Consider the following 23,818-nt stretch of genomic DNA (forward strand, 5'->3'; position numbering starts at 1 on the left):
GCTCATCATCAGTGGTGCCAAGCCTCTTGGCTTACCCCCAACAAAATGGCTTCTGAATCTGAAGACAAAAATTACATTTGTAGCTGTTTAGGGCAACTTGGACAGGTTTGGGTTTTTTGTTTTTTTGAATTTCAGGCTTTGACAGTATGGATGTCACTGTCCCTCAGACATCTGTAAGGGGCTAAAATTCTAGCTAGTCTGTCTAAAATATCTAATGAGTGGTCACCAATGAATTATAAGCTTTAGCAAGAGTTAGACTTTTAAGCATTTACTAAGGAGAATAAGAATTTGGTAAAGAGAGAGAGAAAGGCCTAGATTCATCTATCTATTAAAGGGAGAGAACATTCCTAGCTCCACTCTCAACCAGCATCCTGATGAAAGAGAGCATGAGTGTGTGAGATTTAAAATTGGATACAAGGGCATTAAACTCCCTTTTAACCTTTCCATTATATATCTCCCAGACCAGTAAGTGAAAGAAGCCTCTGAGCTTTAGTTAGAGCTTTTATTGTTTGGGAATTACTTAGCCAACAAAACAAGGTGATGTTGATTAGAGAGATAGGAAAGTAGAAATACAAATAAATAGTCTTAGATCTAAGCTTAGTCTATATTCTGTATAGAACTCACCAAAAACCCAAGGCCACCTCTGAGGCTGAGAACCGCGTCAAGCACGTGCTGTTATGGAGGACCAGGCCGATCACCAAGGATCTGAGTCAGCGTCTGTGTCCCAAGCGAGCCAGCCAGGAGCGAGTGAGCAAAAAAAGAGAGAGAGCTCACTTCCGTTCTCTCCTTGCCTTTAAGCTCACACCCCGGAAGTGGAGTGCTTAGCAGATGCACAGGCGGTTCGTCACAGTCTCCTCCCCGAATGGGTGGTCCTTCAAAAACTGGTGTCTTTCAATTATCCTAACCAACTTTGTTAAAAGCTTTCATTTTTTACCACAAGTGCCAGCCTCACCCCCTCTTCCTCCAACAAGCAAACATTACTTCCTGACACCAAGAAGCTGCATGTCTTGCCCTCAGATGCTTTGTCCTCATGGCGGAACCCTCCCACAGTAAGTCTCCAGCAGGTGGCATCATTCCAATCATTACAGTCCCCCCTTTGTTTCTTCAAGAAACACGGGGTGTTTCCTTGATGAAACAGTCAAAAATAACAGAATAGAATACCCTATGCTAGCAAACAATATGTTAATAACAATACAGAAAAGGGAGAAAGAGAAAATTTTGTCCAGAGGGGCTGTCCCTCATGAACCAGCACTTTGACACTGGCCTGCAGAGGGAGGGCCTCTGCAGAGAATACATGTTACAAATGGTGTATATAACAACAGAAGGGAAAAAGAAAAACAACAAAACCAAACTGTTTATTTAAATTCTTTGAAAGTCTTTTCTCAGATGATTCTTGGCATATCCTCTGGGTGTAGTCATAGAATGGAAGTCTTTTCAGGGGTTGATGTGTGGATGCTGGTAGTCAGCCAGGAAAATTTCATATAAAACTGAGCTTAGCACAACTTTAAAATAGCTTTGTCAATAATCAAATCAAACAATGAGAATTCTCAAAAACATGTCTAAAGGAATTCAGAATCTTAGTTGTTATACATGAAACATATAATAAAACAAAAATGGAAACATTCTCTAAAACTTAATATTACTATAGTCCCCCCTTTGGAGGGTAAATTGAGAAGACAATTGCTGTGATATTAATTTTTTCAAAAATAATTTTTATCTTTGCTTCATCACTTTTTGCATCATCTACCTAATTATGCTCATGCCATTATGAGAAATGAAAGAATCTAATATAATTGTTAACGGATGCCAAGGTCAAATCCAACACTGTATTTATCATGACACCTGAGATAATTATGGGGGTTACCATAAAAGAACAGAGATCTGATGGGATATGAGCATTCCCACACTTGAGCAATATATACTGCTCATGTAGTATGCCAGGCTTAAAATAGGTGGATGGGATATATATCCATGCCACCAAACATATTGGAAGGAAACTGAGTCAGACTTAATCAGAAGCATGGGATTGAGATGTCCATGGTATCAGGCATGTAGGAGGGGGCATAGAAGCCAGGTATAGAATGAGATAGGTAGGATGAAAACTTCCAGCCATCTGTACAATATTGTGGGGAAAAAATTAAACCAAGAGAAACCAACCTCAACATTTGTCAAAAGCCATTCCCTCAGCCATACCTTGACTTCATGCATGTTTCCCCTCATGTAACAGTTCAATGTCTGCTCTTGCATGTATTCCTCTTTCGACTGGATGGCATCTTAGCTAATTGGCATCTGATAACTCAGAATGAAGGCAATTAATGTCTTAAATGATAAGTTCTCATAATCCAAGTCTCATATGGATTTAAAAATTGAGGATAAAATGATCGCAAAAAATATGAATGTACCTTGACTCAGAATATAATATACTATTATGCAACAATTTCAAATACCTTTTTTTTTTTACTAAGGATACAATTACTTTTGTGAAAAATCGGAACATATACAAATATGGGTTAAAACACAACACAATCTTCAAGAAAACTTTTAGACTTCTGGGGCAGAGTCAAGATGGCAGAGGAAAGGCCGTGAACTCCCGAACTCATGACACGATCGCTCCAAAAAACATCCAAATAAGGTCACAGGAAAATGCTGGAGCAACAAAACTCACAGAAGAATGTGCTGAAATCATCTTCTGACCAAGAACGGCTTGGAAGGTCAGAAGGAGGGAGCTGCTGTGCTGATACAGGAGTCGAGCCCAACCCCACAGTCACCCTGACACAGATCCAGTCCCAGGAAGGCCGCACCAAAGAAGGAGACCCCCAGAGCCTCTGAATCAGCTGAAGCACCAGTGTTGTCTGGAACTAAGCTCGCAATCTGGTGAGAGGGCTGAGCCCTGGGCAGGGGAGAGACTACAGGGGTCTATGCTGGTGCTAAGGCAGAACTTGGATTCTACACCCCTACTGAGAACCAGGAGGTAGGCTTGAGTAGATGTAGCCCAGGTGGGGGAGGGGCACAGGCTTGTCGGAGCTAACAACCACAACACACAAAGCTGGTTGATTGGCAAGTTGGTCTGGGGTCATCTAGGACCAGGAAACAGGCCGGGAGAGGGAAGAACCTGATTCTCCTTAAATCATACCACCTGGGACCTCTTAAGCTTGGGATACTGCAGCCTGGAAACAGTGCCCCACTCTAAGGAGCTAAAAGTCTAATAAAAGAAAGGCAAGATGAGCCAACAGAGAAAGGTAACAAGGAAGTAACAGGGAAGACCAAGGGGCACCCTCAGAGGAAGATATCAACATCAGGGCCCCTATATCTAAAGCTTCCAAGAAAAATACGAATTGGTCTCAGGCCATAGAGGTGCTCAAAAAGGACTTTGAAGATAAAATTAGAGAGGTAGAGGAAAAAATGGAAAGAGAAATGAAGGTGATGCAGGAAAGACATGAGAAAAAAGTCAACAGCTTGAAAAGTCAAATTGACCAAATAGAAAAGGAGGTACAAAAGCTCTCTGATGAAAATAATTGCCTAAGAATTAGGATTGAACAAATGGAAGCCAGTGACTTTATGAGAAACCAAGATGCAATAAAGCAAATCCAAATGAATAAAAAAAATAGAGGGCAATGTGAAATATCTTCTGGGAAAAACTGCTGACCTGGAAAATAGGTCCAGGAGAGAGAATTTGAAAATTATGGGTCTACCTGAAAACCATGATCAAGGAAAGAGCTTAGACACCATCTTCCAAGATATTCTCAGGGAAAATTGCCCTGAAATTCTAGAAGAAGAATCTAAAATAGAAATTGAAAGAATCTACCCATCACCTCCAGAAAGAGATCCCAAAAAGAAAACTCCTAGGAATATTATAGCCAAATTCCAGAGCTCTCAAGTCAAGGAGAAAATATTGCAAACTGCCAAAAAGAAAGAATTCAAGTACTGTGGAGCCCCAGTCAGGATAGCACAAGATCTAGCAGCTTCTACATTAAAGGACCAGAGGACATAGAATATGATATTCCAAAGGGCAAAGGAAATGGGATTATAACCAAGAATCACCTGCCCAGCAAAACTTAGCATTATCTCTCAGCGAAAAAAATGGGACTTTAATGAAAAAGAAGACTTTCAGATATTTGTGATGAAAAGACCTGAACTGAATAGCAAATTTGACTTTCAAATACAAGACCCTAGAGAACCATAAAAAATTGGAGCTGGGGGACATACCTGGGGTCATACAGGGGGCGACTGTCTTATGTCTGAGGCCGGGTTTTGGCTGGGATCCCCCTGGGTCCAGGGGTGATGATTTGTCCACTGTGTCACTTAGCTAGATGATAACATCTTTAGGGTTAAATTGAGGGGTGAAGGGAATTCACTGGGGGAGGGGGAAGGGCAGAAGTGAAATCCTACATGAAAGTAACAGGAAAAGGTGGGGGAAGAGATGGGAGAGGAGCAGGGCAGTAAATGAATTTTACACTCATCAGAAAAGGCTCAAAGATCTTAAACTCATCAGAGCTGCCTCAAGGAGGGACTAACACACACACCCAACTGGGTGGAGTAATCTATTTAATCTGGGCAGTAAATGAGCCTAACACTCATCAAAATTAGCTCAAAGACCTCAATCTCCTTAGAATTGGCTCAAGGAGGGAATAATGTACATACTCAATTGGGTGGAGTAATCTCTCTAACCCTGCAGGAAAATAGGAGGGGAAAGGGATAAAGAGAGAGGGGCAAAAGAAGGAAGGGCAGAGTGGGGGAAGGGACAGACAGAAGCAAATCCCTTTTGAAGAGTGATAGGATGAAAGAAGATGGATAATAGAATAAATATCATGAGGAAGGGAATAGGATGGAAGGGAAACAGTTAACAATAATAATCACGAAAAAGAGAAAAGGGGGAAAAATTGTACAAAAAATATTTATAGCAACTCTTGGTGGAGGTTAAGAATTGAGAATCAAGGGAATGTCCATCAATTGAGGAATGATGGAAAAAGCTGTGTTATATGATTGTAGCAGAAAGGTCTTGTGCTACAGGAAATGACAAACAGGATGATCCCCAAAAAACCTAGAAAGACTAATGAACATTGATGAATAGTGAAGTGAGCAGAACTGAGAGGACATTGTGCATAGTTACAGCAGTATTGTTCAGTGAGCAATTGTGAATGACTTAACTACTCTCATCAGTGCAATGATCCAAGACAATTCCAAGGAACTAATGAGGAAGCATACTATGCACCCCTATAGAAAGAACTGATAAAAAGAACATTTGTGGATTGTACAAATATAACCTGATTGTGATCTTGGGGAGGGGGGAGGAAAGGGAGGGAGGGAGGGAGAAAAATTTGGAACTCTAAATCTTGTGAAAATGAATGTTGAAAACTACCCTTACATGTAACTGGAAAATAAAATAAATGTTTGTTGCTAAAAAAAAAAAAAGAAAACTTTTACAAAGGTTCCCATATTTTTTTGAATATGCTCGGCAAAAATAATACTTCTAGAATCAATTTACACTTGCCATGGCAGCCAATTTGCCAGGGAAATGCTTTAGAGTTTGATCAAATAATCAGTTGAGAGAAAAAAATAACAAAAACAAACAACTCAGAATATAGGAGCACAATACTCCCAGAATTAACATTTTATTATGAAATCAAAACCATCTTGCATTGTTTCAAAATTAGATAGATGAATGAATAGAAGAAAATACACATGGAAGAATAAAAGACAATGAAATTCAAATTAGGGAAATCTAAATGAATATGAACTTAGCATTAATAAGAGTATTACAAAATATAAACTTCATCACATGACTATAAAAAGCTTTTACAATTATTCTTTTTTTAAAGCTAAGTATAAAACACAATCTTAAAAGCATGAAAATCTCTGTGAAAATAAACCCATACTGTTAATTTCAAAATGTAGATGTAATAGCATAGAAATCCTACGTAACCTCTGAACTGACATTATTTTTCTGAGTGAATTCAGAACACTTTTGATTCCGATATCTACAATCCCCAATACTCATATTAATACCTCGCTGCTTCCTTCTACATTCCTGTAAAATATGTATTCTTGAAATATGATGATTATCGTTTTTATTCAGCTTAAGTTTGTCTTCTTTAACCCCTCTATTTTCTCTGTCAGTCCTTTCATAATATAAATGCTTTGTAAGGTGACTAATTAAAAACAAAAGCATGTTAACAAAATTATGAACAAAATGAGCATATCTGGAATTTAAAGGGTTTTCTAAGGTTGGTTTGGGAGAACCACAGCTGGTCAAGTCAGAATCACAATCAAGCTGGGGAAGGACTGAGCCTGACTGCTTCCTTGGCTGAATAGAAGCTGCAAATGCAGGTAGAGAAAGCTGCACATACTCAAACTCAGATCTCTGGGCTTCCCTGGCAGGAGGATCAAGGGGCTTGGCCATGGGAGGAGTAGGAGGTGGCAACAGAGGAGGGGGGGGGGTCCCCAGAGGCGAGGGGACCACCTCTCCCATGTGGTGCACAGCAGGGAATCAAACTCAGGCCTGATTTCCCCTTCCCCTGCTTCTAGGGGATTAAAGGCTTCTGGAGGCTGGGTTGTTTCCTCCAGGCATGTAAAATTAGAGCAACAATTAGTGTTAGAATCTGAAAAAGCTGCAGGAGTCAGAGGTATCTCTGAAAAGGCATGGTTGGGAGAGGCGGGGATATTTATATTCCATTGTGTGAGCACCTTGCTGACTCTTCTAACAAAAATAAAAATAGAAATAGAAAATCCACAAAAACAAAGCATTAACATGATCTTATCCCCCATTTGTCTGGTTAAACAGACTAAACTCAGGAATAGGGTACTTAGGGAGTTGAAAAAATCCGTTTGAAAATGTAAAGGGACAACAGCTGGTACTTTGCAGTACTTCGGATTTAAAGGGACAGGGTAAGGGAAATTTCTTACCCAACTGGAAGATCAGAAGATGGAGATTCAGCTTTCCTCTTCGTGGTCAGCCATCTGTAAGGGGCTAAAATTCTAGCTAATCTGTTTAAAATATCTAATGCATGGTCGCCAATAAATTACAAGCTTTAGCAAAGAGTTCAGACTTTTAAGCATTTATTAAGGAGAATAAGAATTTGGTAAAGAGAGAGAAAGGCCTAGATTCATTTATCTATTAAAGGGAGAGAGCATTCCTAGCTCCGCTCTCAACCAGAGTCCTGACGAAAGAGAAAGAGAGTGCCAGCCTCGCCCCCTCTTCCTCCCACAAGCAAACATCATTTCCTGATGCCAAGAAGCCGTATGTCTTGCCCTCAGACGCCTTCTCCTCATGGAGGAGCTGTCTTACAGTAAGTCTCCAGCAGGTGGCGTCATTCCAGTTGTTACACATCTAAAACTCTTGAAGAAATCTGTTATGAATTTCCTGGTTCTGATGGTCACAGTGTCATTCATGATGGTGGGTTGTGAAGGTTGATTTAATTAAGGCCCTGTAGTCTACAGGCTTAGGACATTTGTTGCCTTGTTGAGCTGGGGGGAACATAACATTGGACTTGGATTCAGGAAGACTCGAGTTCAAATGTGACCTCAGATACTGGCTGAGTTACCTGCTCACATTCCTCCACTATAAATTAGGGATAATAATAGCACTTGTCTCCTAGGGGTGTTGTGAGAATCAAAGGAGATCACTTGTGTAAAATGGTGTGCGACACTTAAAGACAGATCGAAATGCTAGCTATTACTGTTACTGTGATTGCCTGGAGTGGTTCTATCATGGTAGAAACAAGGTCATTCTTGCTCTAGGAGGGGAGGCTTAGGTCTTGGTTGGTATAAAATTTGCTTGCCAACACGAGGCAAGCTTCAGGTGAGCTCCCTCCTGATTCCAAGGGGGTGGGGGTGGGGGTGGGGTTTGCTGTTGCTGGTTTATGGCAACATCTTCTCCAGGAAAGGAGTTTGAAGAACACGAGCATGTGGCTTCCGAGAAGGACACATCTGGGTCAATTGGGCAGCCCCCTGGAGACTCCATTGATTATATGTGCCATTAGGGGAGAATCATTTAGTGAATCTCTTTGGGGAGAAGTGGGCTAGACTAGCAGCTGTTTGCATTCTACTCTCCATCCCCCCCACCCCCCCAGGGGCAATGAGGGTTAAGTGAATTGCCCAGGTTCACACATAAGTGTCAAGTGTCTGAGGCCAGATTTGAACTCAGGTCCTCCATGGATCCACAGCCAGTGCTTTATCCACTTTGCCACCTAGCTGCCCCCAGTGCATTGTACTCTTGTGACCCAGGAGCTATGATGAAGCAACATTGGCTGCCCAATTACCCTTTCAAACATCTTGTCTCATAAAGTTTCACTGGAGCCCTCATCGAATAAATTCAATAAGCATTTATTAAGTGCCTACTATGTACCAAGAAGTGAGCTGAGTGAAGTCTTTCTGGTGACCTGCTAGAAGTCTGCCTAAGGGTTTCTTACATGAAAAGGAACCCCCACCCCCCACCCCACACACACACCTCTTAATCTTATAGTCAGGAGAGGTGAGAGATAGTGTGGAAGTAGATGTGGAACCATGAAGACCTAAGTTCCATCCTGTGTCTGGCATGATTCACTTCTTGGAGTCTCAGGTTTTTATCTGTAAAATGGTGATGACAAGAACAGTGGTATCTTGTTTGTGGGGTTCAAAGGAGAGAATGGTATGGACCATGTTTTGTCAACCATTGAACATTATACAGATGTAACCTTGGTCCTGGGAGAGAAGTCGAGTCAGATAAATGTCCTTTCCCCGCCCCCATTGCCCATTTCCACAGACAAATTCAACACCCATGAGGAACCATTCCAACTTCATCTGAAGGAAGGTGGCCCTGTAAGCTGGGGTAGTTTTCCCTTTGAGAGAGTTTAGTTAACACTTTGCATGGGGGGAGGGGAGGGGAGAGTACACATCCACCAGGGTGGTCCCCATTGTATTGTCTCTTCTAAAGGTTCTCAAGTACACGTTGGGTGGTTTGTTTTTTTCAGGAATGAAATGAATTCTCTCTGGGAAGTGATACCCACAACTCTCTTGTACAGGGCCCACTTGTAGAGCTCAGTGGCCTATAGGAATGAGGAGCCTGCTCCCCAGTCTTCCATCTGAGGCTCAGGCCCCAAACCAAGGGAAGAGGAGCAGGCATCCCCATTTGTTGATGCAGGTGACTGTCACCAGCTGAGAGGATGAGACCCCTTCTATTTGCCAGGCTCTCTTGATCAGCCTTCAAGGTGGCCTGGAGAATGTTTGTTTTAAACAGGTTCGATCCAGTTTGAGGCCACAAGCATTTGTCTGGGGCTTGCTATGAATCGGAGCTTTGTGAAGAGTGGGGTTTGAACTCAGAGGCATACTCCTGGTGGAGGGCTGACGGGCAGCAGCCATGTGCTCCTGACCCTAGCTGGAGCCCCATTAATCCAGATATATCTAGGTCAGGGACCCATGTCCACACTGTTCTGAGAGCACCCACAAAACAACATACCTGACCTCTGTGAAGACAGAGAGGCTTGGTAGAGGTGGGACATGAGGAGTGAAGATGGGCTCTTCCAGCTTGACACTGACTCGCCTTTCTCCATTGAGAGTGAGCCCTGGGGGAAGGCTTACAGGGAGAAAGGACCTGAGGAGGGGGCTAACAGTGGGGCCATTCACTCTATCTTTAGTTCCACCCAGGGGTTCTTAACCTGGGGCCCATCTGGTGACTGCATTTCACCATCACTGGTGTTCTTTGTAAGTCTTTGTATTTTATTTTATGTCCTGAAAACCCAACTCTGAGCAGGCATCAACAGGCTTTATCATCCTCCCAAGGGTCCAGGACACAAAAAGGGACCAGAACCCTGTGCTGGACATTTTCCTCAACTGCCTATAGCTATGCTCTCCAGATCTTGGCCATGCCACCCCTCAGGTTTATGGCATGTGGAAGGCCACCTGCCGAGATGCTTCTGCGGTGCAGAGTCTGGGAGGCAGCAGCACTGTGTGAGCCGGTATGGGCTAAGTGGCGGTCTTCACTGCCTGAGGTTACAGACAGTGCTGCTCGTGGGCTTGGCAGAAGACAAACGTGTCTGGGAGAAGGATGACAGTGTTGGCAGTCACGTTCTCTTTGGATTTGTCCAACTGAAGTAACGTATCTTAAGAGGCCACTGGGAGCCCCAGGCTTAGGATATTTGGAAGAACATGGGAGCCTGACTGCTACAGTGACCCTACAGTGATCAGAAATGCCACCCTCCACCCTGCCCCACAAAACAGACTTGTTCTCCCCAATGAGGTGCTAAAAACAGAACCCAGTGGGATAGATGCCATTGAGGCTATGGATGACCTCTTGTCAAACTGATCTCAACCCAATCAAGGAATAACCAGCCTTGTTTTCTGCAGGATCTGGGGTGGAGGGGACAGATGCTGTCAGATTTGAGGGCACCGTCCTTAGTGTGTGACCACAGGAAAGCAGGACAAAGGCGGTCGGCTCTACCTCTGTTCCCCAATGTGGCTGAGCCCTGCAGAGTTCCAGGTTCACCTGCATGACTCAGTCCTAGTGGCCAGGGACAAGAGGACAGTCAGAAGGAATTTACCCAGCATTGAGCTGGTCTTAGAGGTTTCTCACTGTGAGAGGAAACATGTGGTTAAGAAATTAATTGATTACTTTTTTAAGGCAGATCAATTGTAGGGGACATCCTTGGCACCATTTCCTTGGCCAGGCATTTTCTTCCTGGGTGTGTATGCTGTATGCTTCTTGGTGAGCCAGGTGAGGATACCCACATGGCTATCTCAGCTATTTGGTGAGTCAGACCCACAGCCACCCATGGGAGAAGGGATGCTGATAAAACCCTGCTCAAAGTCCTGTTGTGAATAGGTCAGCCAGGCCAATCCCTCCAGAGCACCAACAGGACATCTCCTCGAGGGGACATGCCCCTAGGTCCAGCATGAAATCCAGCTGGGCCCCAACTCTGGCTTACTGGTGGGAACACTTTTTAAAACTATAAGATGACTTACCTACATGCTGAATTTTCAGTTACTGATGAATTCCTAATCTAGATGCATGTACAGTATGGGCATGAAATGAAGAGATTTAAAGACCAAAATGCAAGCTGGAAATGCAAGGGAAGACTGATCCTTCCCTCAGAATGTATTAGATCTTACAATTTGCATATACAAAGAATTCAGCAACATTCACTGGTGTGATAAAGAGAGCTAGGTCAAAGTATATGTGGAATAAAAGAAGGAATGAGGGCTGAGACTGTATTATACATACATATATTATAAAGATTGTGCATAAATTAAACACAATTTAGTTAAACAACAAAAAAGTATCCATAATCTTACATTTTTTAAAAAAAAGGTAACATGGAAATGTTTCAAAATGCTGAAACACGTGTCGGGCCCCTTTTGAAAAGTTCTTAAAAACACATAAAAATACCTTTTGAAAGCACAGTTTGCATTCTTCAATAATGTAACCCAGGAAAAGCCATAGTTGAGGCGGTCACACAGTGACCAATAGAGCATACAGATCAGAAGGGATCTTCTGATCATTATTTGGCATTTTAATACAGTTACATGCAACAGGGGAAAGCCGAAAAGAAGATTCACGTGCTCAGCAGGGGGCTGGTTGGAAGATTCATGTGCTCAGAAGGGGGCTGCCGGCTTTCTTTGACCAAAGGCTAAGTGAGTGTCACATGGAGAATGCCAGGTCATTCTCTTCTGCTTCGTTTTAGGGGCAGTGATAAATGCCGATGGAGACATGAACAAGGGTCCTGTTGGGCCATAGTCTGAGCCTGACAGAGGCCAAGGAAACGTGTTGGTGTTGGGGGCACACAAGGGGAAGGGGAAGGCAAAGCCCAGTGCTCAGGGTCTGTCAAATTCTACTTCTCAAAGAGGGCAGGGAGTTCTGGACCTTTTCTGCCCTGGGGAGTTTGATTAATTTATTTGTTAGGTTGATGTGGAGAAAGAAAGAAGTGGGGAAGATGGACTCCACACCCCAGCTTTGTAGATGCTCAAAGACATTAATGTTGTGTAGACTTAGCTGCAAATACTGGGTTTGTAGGGAAAGGACATGGATTTGAATTCCAGCCCCTGCCACTTCCTACCTGTGTGATCTTGGGCAATTCTGTCACTTCTCAGACCTTCAGTTTCCTTGTCTAAAAAAAAATGACCAAACTGGAGGAGAGGGTCTCTAGGGTTTCTCCTCTGAGCCTGTGACCCATGACTCCTGAATCAATGCAGCAGATTCTTAGCCTTTTGCTTTCTTCCTCTTTAGTCAAACAAAGACCTCAGGTGGTTGGTGCCTCTTACATCCCTGCTGTCCCTTGGGACATGTTATCCCCATCGCCAGAGACATTCAGTGCATGCTGATGCTATAAATAGAGCCTCGGAGCACCAGGGCCAGGCAGCCCATGGGCATTATGAGGCACGGGTCACAGACAGTGTGCTCTGGTATCCATCTGGCTGGGTACCCCATCTCTCAAGTGCTGCCACAGCCTAAAGGTGAGGTTCATTGAATGCTCCTGGCTTCTATCACTGATGGGAGTCATTTCAAGCTGCAGCCTCATCTTGCAGGGCAAGGATGGTCTTGGGCAATAGGACCTGCCCATTGGCCCTGATCACCTGACTTCTAAATGAGGCTTTTCTGTTTGTAAATAAAGATAAAAAATTCATTGACTGGGTTAGATGCTTGCAATAACTTTGCTCAGACGGGGCTAAGCTTTCGTTTTCCTTGTGCTCATATATCTCTGTCTAAAGATTCTTTTTCTTCTCCCACCTTCCGTCCCTGTGTCTGTCCTGTTCTGTGGTGGCATCCTTTTTCCTCCCGTACGTAAGGTTTCAGTGGTATCGCAGTCCGCAAACAAACGACTTTTGTTGGAGGATTCCTCATCTCCATTTTAACCTTAAGAGATACTTTTTAAAAGCTCATACAAATCTAGATAGACTTTAAAAGTGTCCTAAAATAAAGAACTGCAGTTCTTTACATAGGACAAGATTTCACACTGAGAATCTGAAGGAGAATAACTTCTATTTCTCTGGACACTTCTGCTGAAGCACTCTGCTTTGAAGACTTTCTGGCTCTGTGGGGAAATCTGGAATGACAGTTGGGGGGCTTCTGGGATACATCTGAGGTGGGGGAAGAGGTTACTCTTGGCATCATTCAGGGACAACAAACATGTCTGCAGCCGAGTCAAACTTGAGTAGCCTCTGGTGTCACTGAATTGGAGGCCGGCCTGAAGAATCCAGGTGGTTTGACTATAAAGGTTTTCAACATGCTCCTTAGGAGGTAAGGTGGGCACTCCTGGGGCCCACCCAGCAGGTATGGAGCTGGGGGCCCACTGCAGATAGCCCTGGCTAAAACACACAAATACATACGTATATATGTATGTATATGTGTATATATGCATATAAAATTATTATCCTAGCTTTCAGACCTGGATCCAGGTTTTTAAATGGTATATACTTTTTTAAAGTGAAAAGGAAATATGTAGAATAAAATAGAAGACTTAAAAACCCTTCTATTTATACTCTCAATGAACCAATGAACCAAAGTTGTGGGGGTGCCCTGGCATGGGACATGCCCAGGGCTTTCAAAAGCAAAGCTAGCCAAGCATGCTTGGTGGTGCTCGGTGAACTCTGAACTGTTTGACCAACAATGGAAAGTCTGTTCCAGCACTGGAAATCAGCATGTGATGTATAATTCATCTTTTGAGTTCTAATGGTGGCCATATAAAATTCTGAGATACTCAACCTTCGAAATGAAATACATCATTATGCTATTGACAAGGAAAAATATCACTGCCATTGGCAGAGCAATATATAGACATGTGGTAAAATGTTATTTAACTTATGTTATGCCAATTTTAAAAAAAGATAATGTATTAGACTTAATTTCTATCTTTTAGAGGAGGTGATATTTAAAGTATAACAAAATATATACACAGGATTAGAAACAATATTAATGTCAATTATGAAATAAATTAACAAGATTTACAAATATTTGTACTGACCATTAAATTAAAGAAAAACATTTTAAGGCAGGAATCTTCATTTGAAGTTAGCATAATCAGAAAATATATCGATGAAATCTTGTACCACTTTATAGCAGAATTCATACTGTTCCTGGGGGGGGGAAAGACAAAAACAGCCAGTTGATTCTCCATGATTAGCAGCCCTCCCAGAATATAACATCCTGCCAATTTGCCTTAAAATACTGGTCTATTTCTGTCTCTAAGGTCCTGTCCTTTTAATCCTGGTTTATTAGTTTGAAAGTCGAGTAGTTTTTTTCAGGTTGAAAATAGCAGTGTCTGTGGTCAAAGGATATGAACAGGCAGTTTTCTGATGAAGAAGTCAAAGGTATCTATTGCCATATGAAAAAATGCTCCAAATCACTCTTGATCAGAGAAATGCAAATTAAAACAACTCTGAGGTACCACCTCACCCCTATCAGATTGGCTAATATGACAAACAAGGAAAATAATAAATGTTGGAGAGGCTGTGGAAAAATTGGAACACTAATGCATTGTTGGTGAAGCTGTGAACTGATTTAACCATTCTGGAGAGCAATTTGTAACTATGCCCAAAGGGCTATGAGACTGTTCATACCCTTTGACCCAGTGGTACCACTGCTAGGTCTGTATCCCAAAGAGACCATGGAAAAGGGAAAAGGACAAAAAATATTTATAGCAGCTCTCTTTGTGGTGCTAAAGAACTAGAAATCAAGGGAATGCATATCAATCGGGGAATGGCTAAACAAGTTGTGGTATATAAATATGATGGAATATTATTGTGCTGTAAGAAACGATGAGCAGGAGGAGTTCAGAGAAAACTGGAAGGACCTACACGAACTGATGCTGACTGAGAGAAGCAGAACCAGGAAAACATTGTACACAGTAACAGAAACATTGTGTGATGAACAATGGGGATAGACTTGGCTCTTCTCAGCAGTGCAACAATCCAAAATGGTTTCAAAGAACTCATGATAGAAAATGTTCTCAACATCCAGAAAAAAAAAAAGAACTGTGAATTATGAATGTAGATTGAACCATACTGTTTCTACTTTTGGACTGCTTTTTTTCCCCCTTTTTTTAAGGTTCTTCCCTCGTGCTCTGATTCTTCTTTCACAAGATGACTAATGTAGAAATATGCTTAATGTGAATGTACATATACAACCTATATCAGACTGTTTTCTGTCTTGGGGAGGAGGGAGGGAAGGGAGGTTGGGAGGAAAAAAATTTTGGAGCTAAAAATCCTGTGAAAATGAATGTTGAAAACTATCCTGGGGGCAGCTAGGTGGTGCAGTGGATAGAGCACCGGCCCTGGATTCAGAAGGACCTGAGTTCAAATCCGGCCTCAGACACTTAACACTTACTAGCTGTGTGACCCTGGGCAAGTCACTTAACCCCAATTGCCTCACCAAAAAAAAAAAAAAAAAAAGGAAAAAGAAAACTATCCTTATATGTAACTGAAAAATAATAAAACACTTTAAATTTAAAAACAAAAAAGAAAATAGCAGTGTCTGGTTTCAGGATAGATCAGCACATTTTGGGAATGACCAAAAAAAAAAGTCTTTTGAGCTTGCATAATTAAGTCTGAAAATTTTTATAATCCCCAAAATACAAATGAACAAGAGCCTGAATAGAGGCACTTGAAGGTCTGACCCAACTGCTTCCAAACAGCAGCTTGGGAGGATGCAAATCTGACTGGTTTTGAAGGCCGGTCAGCAGCCAGTCAGCAAGTGACCAGAAATCTGTGTCCTCAACCTCCAAAGTGAGTTGGGGTACTAGGAGAAAGTGCTTCAGGAGGGGTATGTGAAGAAGGCCCCACAGGGAAGGGTGGAAAATGGGGGGTGGGGAGAGAAGAAAGCAGCTGTTCATTTGGGAAAACCATGAGAAGCTGGGCCCAAAGACGGACTTGGAGAAAACAGTTTGTCCGGGCCAACTTTAAAAATGGTGCCCGCCGCTTCAAACCAGGCTGCTTCTGAGGCCTCCCAGAAAAACCTCGTCTTCACTAGCCAGTGGAAGTGCCGGGTCTTCGTGGCCTTCATTTCTCAACTCCAAAACCCAACCAGACCCTTTTAATGTTTCTCCCCGGTCTAAAATATCGGTGCCAAAGTGTCCTGTGACGAAGCCCAGGTTCCTCTCCCCCTCTGGCTCTGGGCATCTGTTCCGGGATGCCTCTCCTGCTGTGTCTAGTCATGACTGACCCAACCCCTAAATGTTTAATTCTTTGTGTCCTTGCATTACCCTGCCCCTGCCCCAGGAGAAGGTAAGCTCCCTGGGGCAGGGGCTCCTTCCTCCTATCTCCAGAGCCCAGCTCAGTATCTTGCCTACAGAGGACACTTGATACTTGTTGGCAGAAAGAGTGTGATAGATAACTCAGGGCTCCCATAACACAGCAGTGGTGTGGGAGAGGACGTCAGGAGAGTCTCCAGCCCTCGCTGTCCCTATGCCAAATGAACTTCCCGGGTGCGAGCATCCGCCCCAACCGCGCTCAGGCCACACGCGGGACCCCGCAGCCTACCAAGGTTTGCACCATATGCGGCCGCTGCAGTCGCAGGCTCTTCACGGCCTGAAAGACGTCCAGGAGTCCCTCGGCTTTGACTCGTTCCAGGATGTTGCTGAGTGCTATGAACGTCCCTGTGCGCCCGGCTCCGGCGCTGTGGGGGAGAAAAGGACGAGGTGAGTGAGGGTCACCTCCGCCTCCAAAGCTCAGCGGAAGAGACATCACAGACAAGCCCTAGGGGCGGTGCGGCGGCCAGCGAAGCCAGCGGCAGGAGGGCAGGCATCCCTGCCCTTTGGCCCGAGCTCGAGACGGGTGTGGACAGCTACAGAGCATCCCTTCACAGATTCCCGTCAGGCAGAGGAGGGGGGACAATGCTCACTCAGAATCTTGTAGTGACCAGGCTCTGAGTGGTGTGTTTCTAGGACGAGCCCTTGCTTCTCCAGGCATATCCAGCCATGACTAGACGGTGGGCTTTGTGTATTATAGACAGTTCAGAGTTACTTGAATGGGCTGGATGTTACAAAGGGCTCAGGAAGAAAGGAAGGCCGAGAAAACTCAGGTCACCTAGAAAACCTCCTCCCCTCCCCCCACCCTTGCCCCACCCTGTTTTTAAGCTACCTTCCCTCTCTGGGCCCTCCCCTATGAGGAGAAGAAATAGGGTTAGATTCTCCCTAAATTTACTTCCCGTTCTCAGATGCTTTTAAGTTTGGACTGAACCAAGCTCAGTTATACTTAAACAAACAATCAACAAGCATTTGTTGACATGGGAATTTGTTTTGTTTGAATACAGATATTTGTTATAAGGGCTTTGTTTTTCTTTTTTTAACTTGGAAAGGATAGGAGTGGAAGAAAACCAATTTTTGTTAACTGAGAAAAAATTTCCATAAAAAAGAAAACTCAAGCATTTATTACATGCCTCCTATGCCCCGGCACTGACAAAAACAAGAGATCCTGCACTAATGAACCTGTATTCTTCTTAGGCTGCACTCCTGAGTCTGTCTGGCCTTTCTCTACCATGCCCTCCCCACCATGGGTACCTCTGCCCTCTTAGAGTGTAAGCCGGTTGAGGGTAGGGACCATCTGCCTTTCTGGGGATATTTGTATTTAGCTCTTAATTCAGTGCCTACCACATAGTAGGGCAAATAACGCTTGTTGACTTCAGCTGACACATACATGTATAGGTAATAAGGGAAAGAGTCAGGAAAGGCTTCCCAAGGATGCCGCTGCTTGGGCTGGGTTTTGAAGGAAGTAAGAGATGAGAGTTGAAGGCAGCTAACAGCTGTCACTGGCCCCCATTACCCAGAACAGCCAGAGACAACTCAAATGTTTGCGGGCTGGACATTCAAGATGTGGGCCTCACCACCAAACTGTAATTGTCATCGGCACCTTGGACAGAGGCTGAATTCAGAGGCCGAGTAATTTAAACGAAAATCAAATGGGTTCATTTCCCCCTTTTCTTTGCTCCGTCTGCCCTGACTTTTCTTTAGGAAAGTCTGAAAAAGAATCTGAGGACGGTGAAGTAAATTTAGGGAGAATCCAGTCCCATTCGTTCTTGTTATAGGGGAGGGCCCAGAGAGGGAAGGTAGCTACCCAAAGACGCAGAGCAAGGTGGGTGAGGAGTTGAGCAACCTGGCTGCAGTGACATTGGTGAGGGCCTTTCCTCTAAAAACATGTCACAGAGTCACGAGTTATATCTTGATGCATTAAAATAAGACAGGCGGAGCAGCCCAGTTGTGATGGTGACAAAGGGAATGGCCCAGACTTCATCCCTCTCCCTTCTCAATCTGAGGTCCTCTTGCTAGGTCCCTGGGGTGAGCTGGGTTCAGATCCTGGCTCCATCCTTGTGCCTCTGGGTGACCTGCCCCCACCATGGAGCTTTTTTCCCTCCAATGTTTGATAAATGTATTTCAATGTAATCTGCACCTTTTGCATTTTATTTTATGCGTTTTAAAAAACCATGATTGCGAGAAGGGGCACCAAGGGAGTCCAGCTGACAGAGAAGAATTCCACTGCAACCCCCTCAGTTCCCAGTTGTTTCTTTGTCTGCCAAACTTCAGGGCAGCCTCAACTCGCTTCCCAGAGGGGAGTGTCTGTGGCTCTGAGAGAGCCACAGCCTCTCAAAGCTGTCCTTCCCAGCCGGGAAGACCTACTTGTATCTGCTCTTGCACCCACGGCTTCTGGGTGACTTTGGAAGGGAGGGGCTTCCCTGGGCGGGGGAGGAGGGCATCCTGCCCTCCCCACCCCCCACTCTTCGGCATCCTCCAGCAGGGCTCCTCGCTAAGTCTCTCGTTGACATCTTATTAAAAAAAAATCACTGGGCATGAAACTCGAGTTTTGTGCCCCACCTACTGGCTGGCGCAGGAACGGCAGCCTGGCCCGTCCTTTTCAAGCAAACAGACCAAAAATCCCTGTTGATTTCACAGGGATACAAACATCCGGGAAGGGAGGCAGCCCTCGAGGGAGGAAATGAAGGCAGTCTGAGATTTCTGAGTCTAAGTAGACGTAGCCGCGAATCTAGTCATACAAAATGGGGTCAGGATTTAGTGCCAGAGAAGCCCAGAAGGTGGGGGGTGCCCCTCGGTGGGTCTGGGCCACACCCGTCTAATGCAGCCAGGGACACTCAGATGCAAGACTGGAGGTGCACCTCTAAGATCTGCACCCTCAGATCAGGAACCTGGGGCCCAAAGAGAAGTGGCTTGTCTGAGGTTATACATATAGAAGCTGGAAGAGACCAGATGGCACAGTGGATAGAATGCAGAGCCTGGAGTTAGGAAGACCTGAGTTCAAATCCAGCTTTAGACACACAAGCTATGTGGCCCTGGGAGAGTCACTTAACCTGTTGCCTTGATATCCTCATCTCTCAAATGGGGATAAGAGTAGCACCTCCCTCCCAGGATAAATGAGATAATAGTCGCAAAGTACTTTGCAAGCCCTGGAGCATGATATCAGTGCCAGCTCTTATGATTAGCTCTCATTCAAATGAGGAAAACAAGAGGGGAAATGACATAGGAAGTGTTAGAATGAGGATCGCAGCCAGGCTTTCCGATTCTTCGTCAGCTCCTCATGGCTCAGAACCTTCAACCTCCTTGTTTGCACCTAATCACAACTCACATTTCTGTTGGGCTTCAGAGTTTTGTAAAACGCTTTCACTGGAGCAAGCCCCATGCCAGGGACAGTGTGGAAACTGAGGAGCTGAGAAGCCCATGAATGGACAGACTTCCATTCCAGTTCCACTGTGGGCCTAAAGCCTGCACCTGCTCTCTGTTGGGAAGAGATGAAGTCACCATTCCTACCTGTGGCTGGAGATTTAGCATCCCCACAGAAGAGGAGCCTGGGGGCGGCAGGACCCTTATGTAACGATGGGAATGATGCCACCTGCTGGAAGACTTACTGTAGGAAAGCTCCAACATGAGCAGAGGGCCTCTGAGGGCAGGACCATGCATCTTTTCTTTGGCGTCAGGAAGTGATGTTGGCTTGTGGGAGGGAGAAGGGGGAGGCTGGTGTGCTGGCTCACTCTCTTTCCTGAGGACTCTGGTGGAGAAGGGCACTACAAATATGCTCTCTCTTATTCTCCTTAATAAATGCTTAAAAGTCTAACTCTTGGTAAAGCTTATAATTTATTGGCGACCACTCATTGGATCTTTTAGACAGACTAGCTAGAATTTTAGCCCTTACACTTACCTGCAGTGCACTGTGATGGGGTGGTTGCCCGTCTGTTGCTGCTGCTTCTGCACTGCGGCAATGAGGTCGATCATGCCTTTCCCTTCAGCTGGGATCCCAATCTCAGGCCAGCCGTGAAAGTGAAACTGTCTGACCAGCCTGCTCTTCTTCTCCTAGGGGTTCAAAGCGTGGAAGGTGAGGAGGAGGGATATGAATACTTTATTTTCAGGTTCTGATCTCCTTCCATCAGTCTACAAGCCTTTGTTAAGCGTTTGCCGTGAGGTTCACTCTCCTGATCGGTCCCTCCCCAACCCAGATAGATTTCATGAAAACCAAAGAAGGCTGCAAACTCCTAGCTTGGGGATGGAGAGGGTGGGCAGGGGTCCTCTCTTTCACCTGCTGAGAGCACCCAAAGAGGAGCCTGGGTTTAGGTCTCTGGCTACCCCTTCCTCCCACTCTGAAGAGGATGGGCACGCCTTTTGGAACCCTGAGGAGAGGACCAAAGGCATCAGCTGACTAGACTTCAGTGAAGGCGGGCAGCTCACTCCCCATCAAGTTGGACTATCTGCACTCTGGGGATCCTTACCTGACCTAGATCAAACTGGGGACCTAAACATAGGCAACGTTCACATCCAGCACGGAATCAGAAAGCCTTGCATGGGGAAATCCCACAGACGTCCCCAGAGACCTCATGCTGGTTCACCAGCTTGTTATGCCAGAGAGCCCCACTAGAGGGCAGCTCTAGGAGCCAAAGGAAGCCTTGGTGGGCATCTCTCATCACTTGGCTGCACAGGCTTGTTTCTCTCACCATACGCCTGGAAGAATGAATAACCGTGGGTGCCACACTCCCACTCAGTAACTAAAAAGCCAGCACACGTTCAGCGCGTTGGAAACTCTTCCAGGTCATGGGGTTTCAGTTGATGTTTGTACCCTTTACCTCCCGAGGGGCATCCAATACCTGATTAAAAGTAACCAAGAAGTCTCGGACACTGATGGCCTCGGAAATGGTGTCACTCTTTATTTCAATATTGATCTCTCCATGAGTTACAGAGCCATCTGCTGGCCAATACTGAAAGCATTTTTCCTGGGAGATCAAAATAAAAAACAAAGGCTTAGCTCTGGAGACTTTTTTTTTTTTTTTGGTGAGGCAATTGGGGTTAAGTGACTTGCCCAGGGTCACACAGCTAGCAAGTGTTAAGTGTCTGAGGCCAGATTTGAACTCAGGTCCTCCTGACTCCAGGGCTGGTGCTCTAAACACTGCGCCACCTAGCTGCCCCTGGAGACTTTTAATTCATTCCATTCGTGTGGTGACACACACAGCAACTGGGCAGACACATTAATCTCCAGCTTTTTGTAATCTTACGTAATGGGAAGAAATAACATTTTCCGCCACGGTTGGTGATGTTGGCAAACAGAGCCCAGCCAAACAGAAGGTTGTAGAGTACCGTAAAAGAAGGCTTTGTTTTCCTAAGATAGCTCCATGGTGGGTGATCGTGCCTTCGCTGCCCAAGGCATTCACAAACGGGTTTGCAGGGACCAACAAGCTCTCAACATTTATCCCAGTGCTGACTAGGCCAGGCAAATAGATAGATACATAGATAGATGATGGATGGATGGATGGATGGATGGATGGATGGATGGATGGATGGATGGATGGATGGATGGATAAATGAACAGATAAATAAATAGGGGGCAGCTAAGTGGCGCAGTGGATAAAGCCTTAGATTCAGGAGGACCTGAGGTTCAAATCCGGCCTCAGACACTTGAGACTTACTAGCTGTGTGACCCTGGGCAAGTCACTTAAACCTCATTGCTTCACAGAAATAAATAAATAATTTTAAAATATAAATAAAATCACAATTTTATAAATGACCCCTGCCCTCAGCTTCCATTCTTTCAAGAGTAGGGGAGCACACAATATATACACACAAAATAATTACAATGAAGTGTTAGAGAGGAAATAGGAGGAGGAGCTCAGATAATGAAAACTGTCAAACAGTAACTGTGATTAAAAAGTCTCCAGTGTAAGACCCTTGACCTCCCCTGGGGGCTATTCCTCACCTGTTCCCTCTCTTGGACCTCAGTCAGCATCACGATCGTGTGGCATTTCCACTCCCAGACCATCCTCCAGAAGTCTTCCACCGTGTGCGGAAGTGGCCCTTGGGTCGCGATGAAGTAGTCTTTCTGCCGATATCCCTTTAAAGAGAAGGGGGACAGTTTGATCATGATCGTCTCCCACGTCACTTTTGGCTCTAGCCACGTGATGATTTTGGCATCAAAGGTCCTGCCCTCAGGACTCGGAGGGAAAGTGTGGAGCGTCCTCTCCCAGGCCTGAGCAGGGCCCAGCTGGTCACCCGGGCAAGACCACCCTCTCTGACAAAGTGATTCTCCTGCTTCGGACCCCTGAAATGTCAGGGCACCCTCCCAGCCCCTTTCTGATGGGGTTCTGCAGCCTCCTGGCTCCTCTGGAGAATGTCCAGTTAGAGACAACCTCCAAGCAAGCGCACGAGTTTCACCCCTGTGCTCCTCTGCTCCCCGGGCATCCCATATTCCTACACAAGGGGTTCTGGGGTCAGCAGTTGGTAAGGCCAATAACAAAGGAGGAAAGTGTCACCAGTTCATCAAGCTGTTTGAAAGTCTCAGTCTGTCTCAGGGATGAGCTGCCAGGGGTCAGCAAGGGCCTTCCCCAAACAAAACGATGGGCAAGGAGCACCTCAATGCAAGGGGCAGCTCCTATCTTCTCCCTCCTCCTACAGGCACTAGCCAAGGACTACCTGCCCAGGCCACCGAGGTTCCCCTTGGGTCGGCCTCCTCTTGTTCCTGCATCCCATCCGGGCTCAGGAAAGATTTGGCCAAGTTACTCCTTGCATCAAGACTCTTTAGTCACCCAGCAAGGGACAGTTAAAACTCCTTTCTTTACATTCAAGGCCCACTATGATCTGAACCCCCCCCCCCCCGTCTTTTCTAGACTTAGCTCAGTTTCTTCCTTCTGTGTACTTTAGCCAAGATGAACACTGTCTATCCCTGAACACGCCCTAAATCTTACTGACTCTGGACTGTTCCCAAAGCTCCTTCCTTGAGCCTGCTGACTCACAATAACCTTCCCATAAATATTGCTGGCTCGGTGCTTTGCCTTTGTTTATCTGCCTAAGGGTTGCTTCTCTCCAATTGAAAACAAGCTCTCTGAGGGCAGGGCTGCTTTGGTCTCTGTTTTGCCAGTGCCTAGCTTGGAGGTTCAGTCTTTGTGGTCTTAGTTCCTCAGCATCTCAAAACATACAGCGAGTGTTTAATAAATGCTTGTTGAGTACAAGAATCTCATCAGAAGACTGTGAGTGAGTCTTCAGACAACGTACCAGGGCACACTTACGTCTATGAAGGAGGCATTGATGTAGTCAGTGTATTCTTGGCCTCTTTTCATCGACAGAATCACTCTGTTGAAGTCATCTACAAAGAAGGAGGAGGAGGAGGAAGAGGAGGAAGAGGAGGAGGAGAAGGGGGAAGCATTTTTCTTTTGTCAGAAAGGATTCAGTCTTGGTCGGCTTGGCTCCATTGGTGCCAGCTTCTAACATGCAATCGTTGTGATGTGAAGCTAAGTTTTGGGGACTCTCCTTTTACAACTGTTTACAAACAGGGGATAGAAAGCTGGGCTTGGAGTCAGGAAGAACTGAATTCAAATCCAGCCTTAGACACTTAGAGAAAGAAGGAAGTGTTTAGAAAACTGTGTGTGACCGAT

General features: G+C 45.0%; 1 protein-coding gene across 6 annotated transcripts in view; it reads right to left on the reverse strand.

Moving 5' to 3' along the window:
• Positions 1–10,956: 10,956 nt before the first annotated feature.
• Positions 10,957–23,818, reverse strand: part of PTPRE (protein tyrosine phosphatase receptor type E) — a 172,539-nt gene continuing 159,677 nt past the window's right edge. For 3 of the 6 annotated variants that reach the window (XM_043984521.1, XM_043984519.1, XM_043984520.1), the window contains 6 exons: positions 23,453–23,529; positions 22,147–22,281; positions 21,044–21,169; positions 20,107–20,258; positions 16,444–16,579; positions 10,959–14,043 (listed from right to left, as the gene is read on the reverse strand). In XM_043984521.1, the coding sequence (XP_043840456.1) occupies positions 13,969–14,043; positions 16,444–16,579; positions 20,107–20,258; positions 21,044–21,169; positions 22,147–22,281; positions 23,453–23,529 (701 nt within the window). In that variant the 3' untranslated portion in view covers positions 10,959–13,968. Of the gene's footprint in view, positions 14,044–16,443; positions 16,580–20,106; positions 20,259–21,043; positions 21,170–22,146; positions 22,282–23,452; positions 23,530–23,818 lie in introns of all 6 variants that reach the window. The other 3 variants (XM_043984523.1, XM_043984524.1, XM_043984522.1) reach the window with 2 other exon arrangements.

Source organism: Dromiciops gliroides, chromosome 2 (assembly GCF_019393635.1).
Source record: "Dromiciops gliroides isolate mDroGli1 chromosome 2, mDroGli1.pri, whole genome shotgun sequence".
Taxonomy (NCBI): Eukaryota; Metazoa; Chordata; class Mammalia; order Microbiotheria; family Microbiotheriidae; genus Dromiciops; species Dromiciops gliroides.